This window comes from Talpa occidentalis, unplaced genomic scaffold, assembly GCF_014898055.3.
Source record: "Talpa occidentalis isolate TD23 unplaced genomic scaffold, MPIMG_talOcc4v2.1 talOcc4.17, whole genome shotgun sequence".
NCBI classification, from domain to species: domain Eukaryota; kingdom Metazoa; phylum Chordata; class Mammalia; order Eulipotyphla; family Talpidae; genus Talpa; species Talpa occidentalis.
Window position 1 is genome coordinate 37,580,479 of NW_023601754.1, and position 13,111 is coordinate 37,593,589.

The 13,111-nt window shown below is 55.9% G+C and overlaps 1 protein-coding gene across 1 annotated transcript in view; it reads right to left on the bottom strand.

The window, feature by feature from the left end:
* Positions 1-10,419, bottom strand: part of PEPD (peptidase D) — a 93,318-nt gene extending 82,899 nt beyond the window's left edge. The window contains exons 1-3 of the mRNA XM_037516494.2: positions 10,361-10,419; positions 5,589-5,772; positions 3,818-3,945 (exon numbers count right to left, since the gene is read on the bottom strand). Coding sequence (XP_037372391.1) covers positions 3,818-3,945; positions 5,589-5,772; positions 10,361-10,377 — 329 coding nt within the window. The 5' untranslated portion in view covers positions 10,378-10,419. The remainder of the gene's footprint in view (positions 1-3,817; positions 3,946-5,588; positions 5,773-10,360) is intronic.
* Between the last annotated feature and the right edge of the window lie 2,692 nt (positions 10,420-13,111).

A 13,111-nucleotide genomic window follows, 5' to 3' on the forward strand; every position in this document is an offset into this window, starting at 1 on the left:
GGGGAGGACGCGGTCCTCTCAAAAGGGATCGTGTCCACGAGATGGGCCAGCGTCCAGGCACCCGGTATGGGCAGGCCTGTTCCACCAGCTGCCCAGCCCCCCAAGAGTTAGAGGCCTTTCCTTGAATGCAGAGTTTGGGCTGGTGCCAGCACCCATGCGGGGCCTCCAGTGGAAGGAGATGTGACATGAAGGCCCACAGTGCAGACACGATGGAGCCCTCTAGAAAATGAAATTTCCAAGAGCAGGTCTTGCTGGCTAGCTGACCACCTGCATGTGGTTAATGAATAAGTAATAGGGCCAAATTACAGCAGTCACCATCAATTTCCGCAGCCCGAGTCTGCCTTCAGCAACAAACAACACCGCTGCCTTTCACGCCTCTTGCTGCACAGTACCCGGTCCTGCTGCCGAGCCCCAAAGTCGGCAACCATTTCAAGATTCTATTAGCTTGTCAGAGAAAAGGCGCTCTCTCTCCGAGACAAGCAGGCTTCCAGTCCTGGGGAGTGTGGCCGTAAGCGAGTCAGCCTTAGAGAGCCAGGTGCAGGGAGGATGGGGGGGAGCCCAAGAATCCAGGAGGACAGGGGATCAATAGGGGCCCCCTGGTCAGCAGAGCCCCAAAGAGGCGCCTGACTGGGGATTCTGGCAAATGCCTAGCCAGGTCTCGGGTTGCTGGGGTCAGATTCCACCCAAACCACCTGATTCAGTAGGAGCCAAAAGGAAGTTCCTCAGCCTTCTCAGGAAGGCCTGCAGCCTGGGCCTCACGCTCCCTCCCCAAAGGCAAAGGGAGCTAGGACTCAGCCACCAGACAGGCAAGGCAGTCCTGGTCCTCCAGACCCCGGTGGCTAGGAAATGCCACATGCACACCCCAAACACCACAGCACACATGCACTATAGACATCACTCCACAGACACACACAACACAGCACACACCACCCCTCCCATGCGTCCCTTACCACTGCCCCCACACACTCACACGCAACTGTTCTTGTAGCAAAAAGAGCAGAGGCTTAGGGCCCCAGGGCCTCAGCCTGAAGAAACCAGCCCACACCTCTGCTGCATAGCCTCAGTCCAAAGGAGCCCCAGGAGATAAGCATCCTTTTCTCTCCGAGCCCCAGGCCAGGCACACAGTCTCAGTTTCAAGCCTGGGTCTCAGGCAGGGGTGGTAGCAGAACACAACCAAGCTGCAAAGGTTCTGGGAGGTTCTCCCCATGTGACCCTAAGTGGCTCACCCCCGTGGCTGCAGAAGCTGCCCAAGCTGCTGAGTCATAGAGGCTATTTCCCGAGTGGAGTGCTCGGAGGACCCCAGGCGCCCCCTGTCATCAAAGGCACCACCTGACTGGAATGGAAACTCTCACATCAAAAAAAGCTCCAGACATTTCAGACTCCAAATAAAACAAATCAGAAGCAAACCACACTCCTGTCCCAGAAAAGGTCTGGGGTGAGGAGCAGGCTGAGTCCAGGCTGCCACAGGCCCCTTGGCGTCTGCAGCCCTGACAGCAGGACGGGCCGCTCACGCAGGAAATGGCAGCTCTGCAGACGGGGGTGTTGTTTCCCTGGGAGACTCTGGATTGCAGTATCTGCCAGATGGATTTTCAAAAGCCATCAGATAGACGCTCAAAAGGAAGCTGAGGAGCTGAAGGTCAAATGTTCACTCTGGTGAGTTGTGCTTGCAAAGGCCAGGTAATCCCATCGGCCTCGTTACTCAGCCCTATTGATTAGGATGTCTGGAAACAGTCACCCGCAATCAGATCTGGGCACTCCCCACCTCCAGCCCCAACAATCAACCCTTCACTGCCACCTGTTACAATCATGCCTCCTCTCCCCAAACCTCGGGACATCAGGACTTGGAGAGGGTTGAAGCAGGGCAGAGGCAGGTAAACAAGCTGGGGTGGCTGCAGCAAGGAGCCAGGCCTGCAAGAGACCAGGACCCAGCTCTCTGCTGCAGTGTCCGAACACCGCTGGAGGGACCCAGCTGCTGGGTCTGGCCTGCCCAGGTGTACATGGAGCCTTTCCAACAGGGGAGACCTGCCCGCACACCTCAAAATCACCCGAGCCTGTCCATCAGCACTAGACCATCAACTGGCTCGGCAGAGTGGGGACAGACGGAAGGATAACTTTCAGCAGAAGCTCTGAAAGCCAGCCGTGGCCAGGATGCAGGACATTATTTCTATATTATTGAAGATTATGCGCCAGAAAAGCCAGCTGTTAACAGCTGTTTCCTGACCAATCAGCTCCTGGATTTTAAATCCTTAAGTCAAGTGCCATTTGGCTTCCCAGATGGTAGCTTTGGGGAGAATTGGTGAGATTTGCTCAGATTTTCCCACCGGACAGGAGCAGCCGCAAGACAGGGACCAGGCGACCTTCCCCCAGCTGAGGACATGGAGCCTCCACCCATGGACAGGCCCCCCTCTACATAAAAAGCAGACAGAGAGCAGCACCCCCACCTTTCCAGAAGAACCCCTGGGTTAGGTCATCCACTTCAAAGGACAGATAGATCATTCATGTCCACTCCCCACCCTCCCCTCCAGGCCAGGGAAACACCCCACCAGGGAAAATACTTTCCTTCTGCTCTGCTTAAAACCGAGTCTGCATGGGCCTCCCTGGTGGCACAGCAGTTGAGCGCTGGGCTGCGAAGCTGCCCGCAGCCTCTGCAGAGCCGGTTCAATCCCCGGCAGCCGGCCAAGGGTCCCACATGGCACGCAGACCTCTCCTGCAGCTCACTGCTCCCCTCAGCAGTGTACTTCATCAATCTGCCTACTCTGTTCTCCCTCTGGCTCTGGTGAATTCTCTCACCCTCCCGTGCTTCTGACTGTACCCAGTGCTTGTATAAATAAATAAATAAATCTTTAAAAAAAAAAAAAAAAAAAAAGCCGAGTCTTTACCGCAAAGGCACAGGCCTGGAACTCGGGACGCTGCCGAACAACCTCTGAGCAGAACTGTCTCCAACTTGTGAGCCTGAGCCCGTGCCCACCCACGACACAAGAGGCACGTGCCAGGCCAACTAGGGGGCTACCAAGTGCGCACTGAAGGGGTGGGGCAGTGCAGAGAGGCTCCCTGCAGCTTCCAGGTGCCTTGTCATTCACGGAAGCCACAGACCCGCCGGCCCACTTGGCAATGAACGTCGCGGGGACCAGGCAGGTAAGGCCAAGGTTTATACATCAGCCAGGAATAATCACTCTCCGGGCTGACACGGCACCTGGAAGGTGGTGAGCCTCCAGTCACCCCAGTCGTTAAGTACAGCTTAAGTTTCAGTGGTTAAGTACAGCTCCAGTTTCAGTGCCTCTTGAGCAGGCGGGAAGGGCTCCTGGGCGGTGTGGACACAGCCGATGGCCCTGAGCCAGCAGGTGCCACAGATGACAGGGGTGGGGCCTCTCAGCATCACCCACGCCTCACATAGCACAACCCTCGGCCCTGTCTCACAGGCTGAGGGGAGACCACCTGGCGTGCCCCAGCTTGCTCAGCCCTGACTGGGCATGGAGCAAGGCCCTGACATGAGGGAAAGGCCCCAGCTCATGCTCCCTGACCTGAGCCCACCCCCAGCCCAGCTGCCTCCCATGGAGACCATGCCATTCCCTGTCCACTGGGGACAAGCCTGAAAATCCAGAACCTCAAGATTCATAAACAGCCAAACAAGCATGGCCACGTGCCGCCCTGACACTCCGCCCCGACCAAGGATGCAGGGCATGGGCCCAGAGTGGGCCATCAACAGGCCTGGCCACCAATGCTCCCTCCCCCTATCCTTCCCCCCACTTGCTGCCCATAGTCCCCACCCCCCTCCAGCCAACAGTCAGCAGGTCATACAGCCCAGACTTCTCCTTACTTTCCCATCCAGGTGGCATGGCTGGGGGGCAGCTTCGGCACGAACAGGGTGGACTTGCCGGTGTCGACATCAATCACGCCATAGCATCCTGGCTCAGTGACTCCGAACGCCCAGTGAAAGAAGGACTCCTGTGCAAGAGAAAATTGGGGGGCCAACTCAGCAGGACAAACAGGAGGCCAGGGAGGGAGGTGGGCAGTGGATCCAGCACCTTCCTTTCCCACCGGAGTCAGGGGCGGCCCACCACGGAAACTGCCCCAGCCTCTCAGCAGCCTCTACCCCGGCACCCTGCTCCTGCTCCAGCTACAGGACACACCCCTTCCTTCCATGATTTGGCAGGGGGGTAGCCTGACTTCTGATGATGATGTAGGTTTCACCATGTACTCCAGCTCCTCCCGCCCCCTCCTCTCACTGGCCACAGCCTCCAGCCCGATTGGTAGGTGGGACAGGGGCCAGCACCTCTCTGCCACCGGCAACCTGCAACTCCACGAAATGGATCCCCCATTTAGGGCTTCTTACTTCCTGCTCCCACCCCCGGGGTAGCTGGTGGCTTCAGTGTTTAGCAATAAACACTGAGCTAAGTAATGTTATAAAGGTATGAAGTGGAGGAGGATGTCTTCCAAAATTAACCTTGGATAACATCAGTAAGGGAGCCAACCGCTGAATTTAGGAAATCGGCTTTTAAACCACCAGAATATGTAAACCCCGAGAAGCTTCAAGGATAGTCAGAGAAAACTTATTTAGACCTCCATGTCTCTAGCGTGGGGACTGCAGGCTCCTGACTGCAAGATCAAGGTGGCAGAGGGAAGGGGCCTTCCCCACAGGAGGCACCTTGCATAAAAAAGGCAGGGATCTTAGCCAGTCTGTGCCCAGTGGGGGTGGTGGATGAGTCCAGCTGAGAGGCCACACCTTCCCACCTCCACTCCACCATCAGCTGCCTGCCCCCTCCCAGCCTGGTATGGGACAACCTAGCCATGTCCCCTAGACTCTGCCTGCCCCCAGGGAGCACCTGGAGTTCCCAGTGTCTGCTCCCACTCTGGGCACGGCAGGGGGGAAAAGACAGCAGTAAACTTGGACTCCGGAGGAAGGGTTTTAAATAATCCCAGCTCCACCTCTGCAAATCATTTCCCTTCTAAGCCTGTTCCCTCATCTGTACAGTGGGTGCAAGGCTAGGATGAATGACAGTGGGGCCAGCTCAGCACCTCCCTGGCTTTCTGGGTGAGCCCTTCTTCTGGGTGTCCTTGCTCTGTTTCTGGGAACTGAGGGGTGCCAGTGAGTCTCAGCCAAGCCACAACATCCAGGCTGATTTCCTGCAGTGGGACAGCCTATGGCCCCACAGGGTTCCAGAATCTCAAGGAGCCCCGAGACACCACTCCCTAAGTGAGGAAACTGAGGCCCAATAAGAATCCCAGGGTCAGCTCTGGGTTCACCTGCACCTCTTCCAGGCCAGGGAAAGATGCTCAGCCCACCCTCTGCTCATCCAGTACTGTTGTGATCCCATCCTTCCACTTAGAGCACCCAGCCCCAGTTGCACCTGTCAGGACTCACCCTGGACTTCAGGGCCCACACCAAATGCTGCCTCCTCCATGAAGCCTTGCCTGCTTATTCCCCTAGGAATATCATCTTTCCATACTGCCCCCAGTCACAGCTAGGCAGTTTCTAACCCCCCACGAGTGTGGACATTCTGGGCTTCCAAGTCCTGGCCTGCCTTCAGAGGGCTTTTCCTGGGCCCCCAGGGGTAGAAGCTGCCCAGTTCCCAGCAGATCAGGCTCACCTGGCGGAAGAGGACCCCGGTGTCGGTGCAGTAGCGCTGGGTCTCCTCCCCGCCCTGCAGCAGCACCACAGAGCCGGGCTGTGTGGCCGGGTTCTTTCGCAGACGCTCACACAGGCGCTGCCGGTTCAGGGCAAAGAGTGCCAGTGGCACCTTCAGGGTTTCATTCCCCAGGGAAAACGAAGGACTGCAAAGACACAAGCACACACCACCATGTGGGCTCTCTTTAGGCATGTCTGCCCCAGGGCCGCCATTAGCACACAGCAAGCTGGGGCCAGCTCAATCTGCTTATGACCTGCAAACAGCCCCTCGCCGGGTCCTCACCAGCTTTCCTCTCCTTTGCCAGTTGCCCTTAACCTGTCCACCGCTCTGAAAGCCAATCTGTGTTGAAGACACACTGACCTAACATAAATGGACTGAGTTTACTGGTGCTCATTGGAGAGGCTCTCCTCCACCCACCAGGGTGAACCTCATCAGGACAGAGATCTCAGTCTACTCTGGGCACTGCTGGGCACACAGCCAGTACTCAATAAATGTGAACACTGTCACAACGTGGGCCACACACAAAGTTATGCAGATCCGAAGTTGTCTCATCAGTCCCAGTGGTCAGGAAGCAGAACCAGAACCCATGGACCGGCCCTGCACACCCCACATATGCTGACAGGGCTAGATCCTTGGCCTCTGGCCTCAGGCTCGCAGGATGGTGAACACTGGGGCCCGGCTTCCTGTCCCCCCCAGGATGACCACTCACAAACATGACTGCCACCAGGAACTGAAATTACAGAAGCCAGCACCAGGCACGGATCCCCCACGCCCGAACCATATGCTTTCCCTTGCTCAGCTAAACCCATGCAGGGGGGCAGGCACAGGGAAGAACAGCCTCCAGCAGCAGAGAGGAAACCACACCACCATGGATGACGGCCTCAGCCAAAGTTGCCTGGATGTGTGCAGACCCAACAGCACCAATGGCTGGAACTGCCCTAGCTCAGGCACCGGCCTACATCTCCCGCCACACCTCTGCCCAGCTCCTCCTTAAACACACTAGTTTATGTGTGGAGGCCACCGGCCTCCACCTAGGAGGCTCTCAGAAGGGCTGGGCCTCCTCTTTTCCAGAATCTTCTGAGAGGCCTAAATCCCTCAGGTCACTCAGACTAGGGCTTTCTGGCCCAAAAGCCAATCAGCTCAGCTCAAGACAGGAAAGCTGATAAGCACCTTCTCTGTGAGCAGTCAGCTGTAACTGCAAAAAAAAAATCTATAATCTCACTTCATCCACTGGAACAGAAAAGGGCAACCCAGCCTGAGCCACCAGGCAGGCCCACATGCTGCATCACCCTTTAATAGTCATTCAGGGGCAACCGCGGAGTCAAGGTTTATAGAGATATGTCCTTTGAATTCTTGTGGCCTACAGCAAGCCCAGAGAGAAAGTTGGGCCCGGAGCCAACACAGGTGATGTCTCGCTGCAAGTTCAGCAAAAGCAACACTAATAAAACATCTCCAACTTGCTTGTGCTGAGGTTTTGTTAACTAGTACTCGGAATTTACACAGCAAAACCCAGGCCATCCCCAAGTGCCAGCACAAATAAGGCATGCTTTACTGCAGACAGCCAGGGGCACAGGCAGTGCCAAGGAAGACAGCAGGGGCGAGTGGACATCAGAGACCCACAAAACACACTCAGCTACTCAGGCCAGCACACCCCTGCCAACGATCAAGGACCACTAAGTGGCCAGGGCCATGAAAAGAGTGGCCAGGAGTGGGCCAGCCCCCAGGAAGGTGTGATGCTGCTGCCCAGAACCTGTCCTTGTCCCCCCAAATAAGGCCTGGGTCACCCACTCTGTTGTCCTCAGTGACCACCTTGGAGCTCTCACCCACAGTCCATGATCCCTGGGGATTCACCCACAGAATTTAGGGACCCCATTCACTTGGATGGGATAAAACTTTATCTTTATTTTCTCTAACCTCTCATTCAAATTTACATTTTCCTCCATTATCAGTGTAAGCCAAATTATGGCCATAGCAGTGGTGCCTGTGAGTCTGTCCCCGAGAGGAATTCCAGGCATTTTCCTATCACACCACTGCTGTGAGGGCACCCCAGAATAATCAGCACTGCTCAACACCACTTCAGAATGGAGGTGATTATTCTATCTAAACTACTATAAAATAAATAGACATAAAGCCAAGTTTATAAATCAGGTTTATAAACCAACTTGATTATAAACTTACTTTTATATAAACCAAGCATGAAATAAATAGGATATTGTTTACTATTAGCTTTTATATTATTCAATGTGTTGATAAAGGTGCATTGCTTGTTGTACCTTTTTTAACATTTTGATGCTGCACTTGAATACAATTGGCTCTCCTTCTAGTCCTCTGTGTTGCGGTTCATGCATTTGAACACCCCATTCTGAGAAGGTTGCAAAGTCTCACAGATGCCCACGGGGTCCAAGGCACAGACAAGGGCAGGACCTTTGCACTAGATGTGAAGCCACTTCTGGAGGGGTCATAAGGATGGGACTGTGTCTTCACCCTCCGCCTCCAGCTCTGGCTGGGCACTGAGCAGACCTAAGCACACACTCCACCAGCCCCTGGCAAGGCCAGCTGGCTCATCTGGCTTGGAGGGGGGCTCTTGGCAGCGGGGCACTATCTCCGGCCTTGCATCCCTCTGTCCTGATGATATTTGGGGCACTGAGTATAAGCAAAGAGGAAGAGAGGGCTGTGTGGAGTCAGGGCCAGGCCTGGAGAGAGCCAAGAAGGGCAAAGGGGCACAGACCCTCCTATCTCCACATGCCCCCCTGTACAGCAACCCCCAGGATCAGCCTGAGACCTCAGCTCCAGGAGTACAAAGTTCACATCAGGGTGGGGACAGGCTTCGATCCAAACCTTTCCACTTCAGATACTTTCTCTCTGGAAGAATGCTGACTCCAGTGTGACCAGTGACCCAAGAGGTACACATTCAGGGCAGCTCACCTGCACTTCTTGCTGGGCAAAGGCCCTGGCTGGGTAGCAGCTGTCTGGGAACCATTCAAAGACTTTAAGATATTTCTCCAACCTCCAACTCTCCCACCTACAACTCCCTTTCCTCAATCACTGAGCATCCTCCCGGAAAGCAGAGTGGTACACTGGACTAACTCAGAGTAAATGTCCCTATTCATTCAGCACCATGTCACCAAGCACCAGTCACAGGACAGTCACAGGCTGGCTCTGGATATACAAAGGATGCCAAGGATGCTAGCTCAGGGTTGCCACTGCTCCCCCAAACTGTATAGAGTAGACCCCAGAAACCCCCGCCCCAGGCTCTGGTAGAACTCTTTAAGCAACCAACCCCAACTCCAGGGAGCCGTGGCCATGAACTGATGGCACAGCATCTCATTATTCCTGGTGTTCTGATCTCTTCTAACTGTGCAGATGGGGGTGAGCTTTGCTGGAAACACACTCAAACCCGCTCCCCTTAAGGAAGCTACTGTGACTGAACCTCAGGCCTAAAGGATCCAGCAGGGCAGCCCCATACATCCTGAGATAGCGCTGGTTAAGGAGGCCCAATCAAGTTCTGCAAGCTTCCTGTATCTGTCAGGCCTCCTTTCTAACCATGCACCTCTCTGAGACTTCTGTCACTCTATTTTAAACCCCTCGGCCACCTGGAATAGATCAGGTGCCCACTAAATATTTGATTTTTATGTTCTAAGCCCTCCCAACTTTGAAGGCCAACCGAGATCCCATTTTCTGTTGCTATTCTCCCCAGTTCCCCAAATCCAGTCTACCAATTCCCAGCATTCTGATCTCAGTTCCCAACCTGGCATCCAGGCATTGACCCCAGCATCCTCAGCACCCCCAGGCCTCCACCCTTTCCCCATTATAGGCCCTTCTCCTGAACTTGAGCTCTGTGTTTGCTCCAAAAAACAGATCGGAGTAGATGAAAACCCATGAAGGACTCCAGTCCCTTAGGGCAAAGTCTGGAAAACTTTCTGGAGGGTGCCACACCCTCCAGCCCAGGGACACACCCCACTCTCTCTGTCCCCAGAATGCTCTGAACTCCCAACCTTTGTTCCTGTGTTCCCTCATCTGGAACACTCCACCTAATAAAGTTCGGTAAACTCATCTGTCCATACTCTCCACTGGGACCATTCATGCATTCTTTCCAGCAGCAGAATTAAAAAGCGCCTAGTTCACAGGTGTGCAAGATGCTGTGCTACTGAGGCCTAGGACTGAGCCAGAGAAAGGTCCTGCCCTTAAATTCTAAACCGGGAGATGACAATCAACAAGCAAAAACATAGTTTATCAGGTGATGATAAGAGCTTAAAAAGGGGTGGGGGGGATAAGTGTAGGGAAGGCTTCCCTGAAGCGGTGACATCTGGTCCCCAGAGAAAGTGGGGAAATGCCCCATTGGAGAGATTGCAAGCCCATCTCAAACACTGCCGTCCCCCCGAGAGCGCTCTGGTCCCAGGCACCCTGGCCACACCGCCTTCCCATCTAAGGATCGTAGCCGTGAACTCGCGTGTCGACCCCACCTCCCACCTCGGCAGCACAGAGCGGGGCCCACACGCGCGAGGGTGGGGCCCTGCGGACCAGTGGGCAGTGGAAATCCTAAATCGGACCGCGCAGCCCGTCGCCCGGCTCTGGGAAGCCGGATCGCGCGAGGAAGCGCGCCGCGGGTGGGCACCCAGCGAGCCCGATGGGGGCGCGGCCCGGCGCGGGAGCCGCCACCCCCTGCCCCGCCGGAAGGCCCAGGCCCCGCTCCGCGCCGCCGAACAGAGATCGGGGACAGGAGCAGCTCTCACCCGGTGGTAGTCGCCATGTTCGCCCTGCTCCCGCGTCACGTGAAGTGCACCGTCAGCTGAGCGCCGCCGGGTTCCCACTTCGGGGGCGGGGCCTGGGCGGGGCCTGGGCGGGGCCTGGCGGGGCCTGGGCGGGGCCTGGAGTCTTGCCCCGCCCCCTTCAGTCCTGGGCGCCGCCGGAGCCAGAGGGGCTAAACCTAAGAAGAACCGAGGGTCTGTCTCAGCTGGACGGCCTCTGGCTGCAGGCGAGGGGCGGCACGGTGGGTGGGGACAAAGCCCCTTTCAGGACAGGTGGGAGTGTCCCAAGGCAGCGGATACTTTGCCTCTGGTTCAAGTCCTGACCTGGCACCTCCGTGGGCGTGGGGGGCCTCTGACCCAATCAGGGGCGAGGCAGAGTTGACCGCTGTAGTTTAAGAAGGGAAAGGGCCTGAGCAAAGGCCAGAGTAATTGGAGTAATCAAAAGGTTCAGTGTTCAGGAGAGAGGGTGTGGGGGTGAGAGGTGTGGTCTTACAGGTAAGCAAGGGTCACATCCTGCAAGGCCTTGAATATGGGGCTGAGGAGTTAAGGTCTAGGTCTAGTAGGAACTTTCCAAGTTCTGTCAACTGCAGGATGGGGATGACCCTGGAGGCAGGGAAGCCAGTGAGGAGGCTTGGGGAGAAGTAGGTAGTGGAGGACACAGTTCAGGAAAGAGAATCTAGCAGTGGGTATTCCCTCTGCTCTGCTAGACACCGGGTCTTCCAGATGGGGTGTGGACAGAGAAGGGAATGGGAAGCAGAAGTTCCAGAGGAGCTCTGGAAGGGCTGTACCCCACCACCACCCCCAACTTCCAAACCTCTATCACTGGTTCTGGAAGGACTGCCCCCCCCACCTCCACCCCTCCCCATCACTGGCTTTGCCAGGGCTTACCCCCCGCATCCTCCCTATCACAGGCTCTGGTAGGGCAGCGCCCCCCACCTATACCCTCACCATCACTGGTTCTGCCAAGGATGCCCCCACCCACATCCTCCCCATCACCAGCTCCGTCAGGGGGCACCAGAAGAAGTCGCCCTGGAGTGGGAGACAACTGTGTAGTTATTCATGCAGGGCAGACCCTTGATGCTGCTGGGAGCCAGGAGGCAATTGGGGAAAGATTGATTTTAGAGAGTTGGAGCGGGAGTGTGTAAATCAGCCAAGGGAGTGCTCCAGGCAGCACACTCAGGCCTCAGGCAGCGTTGCCTGCGAGGTCACAGGCTCTTGGCTGAAACAGTCTCCATCACAGTGACCTCCAAGTGGCTGGGATGTGTCTGTCCTCAGCTGGCCCAGGAGTCCTCCTCTGAGCTTCCGTGTCTGCTGTGTCCTTGTAACACTGTGCCCTGCCCTCCTTCCCCCCAACTCCCTCACCCCCATCATCTAGCCACCACACTCGGGCAGCTCCGTGGACACTGGTGACAACTGGCTGCCTGGAGATGGCAGCCCCAAGCGTGGTGACCAGTCAGATTCAGACCACGAGTCACCCTTGGGACCTTGATGAGGTGCCTCTGAACATGGGCCCTGTCCATCGTCTGCTTCTGGCCTGCCTTCTGGGACCATGCTGGTGGTGGCCTGTTAAGGTGTTCAAAACAAGTCTCCCCAAGATGCTCAGGATAGGTCTCCCCAAGACACTCAGGACAGGGCCTTCCAAGGTGCTCAGGACAGACCTCCCCAAGATGTGCCCTTTGGCTTGTGGCTTATTTCAAGTTGAAATCAATTGAGTCCCTGCAGTCTCAAGAGAAACTTTTACCAGCCCCTTAAGACTTGGAAGAATGTAAATTGGGGATCTCACCCTGAGTTAGAGTTATTACCAGAAATAACCTTTCTGTCTGAATAGCCTGTCCATGTGGAAGGGCAGACATCTAGTCACAGAGCACCTGGTCTTCACCCCACTTCTTTCTCTCAAAAGCTGGAGACCCCTACCCCACTCCTTAGCCCAGGATATAAACCCAATTCACCTTTCCTTCCTCAGACCCCTCCTGTCCATGTGGGTGCACATGTGTGAAAGGAAATGAAATATTTTTCCTGGTGTTCATTTGTTTATTAGGTCAAGCTGAGAAGAACTGGGGGTGGGGGTGTTGGAGGGAAGGAACTTCCCAGGCCCACCTCACCCCCTGTGGGAAGCCACAGTGCCGCTCTGTAACTGGCTACGCTATGAGGGTTCAGGATCCAGAACTTGGGTCAGAGGCAAACACAGGGACCTCCAGCTTGGGGGGTGGGGTGCGGCGAGAGCAGGGGTACATGCTGCAATCCCCTCCAGTAAGTGGGGAGTTCCTGAGGAGTCTGAGTAGGAAGCTGCGGGGTCCGAGCCATCTCCTACTTGGTGTTTTTGTGATTGTTTCTGCTGAGACTAGAAAACTGGGCTCAGAAAAAAATAGACTAAAGAGAAAGAATAAAGGGTGTGGGCCATGTGAGGTGGAGGGTAGAGGCACAATCTAGGCCGACCTCTTCCGGAGTAGGAAGGAAGGAGCAGGAGGGAAGCAAAATGCCCAGGAGGCTGCCTTTCCATCACCTTCTGACAGAGCCTGGCCCTCAGCCTTTGCAATGTTGGCAGCGACAGGCATATCTGTCCCCCTCCTGTGGCCAGGGGGCTGGCTCCTTCCTCCAGACCACCCGGAGGTCATCCTACAAACCCCCACCCCCAGAGGCACACCTCTCACTCCTCCTGACCACCTCCTGAGGCCCGGTCCACCTGGGTATCCATCTTTCTGCAGAAAAGAGGCAGCAGCAGCGGAGGGACCTTCC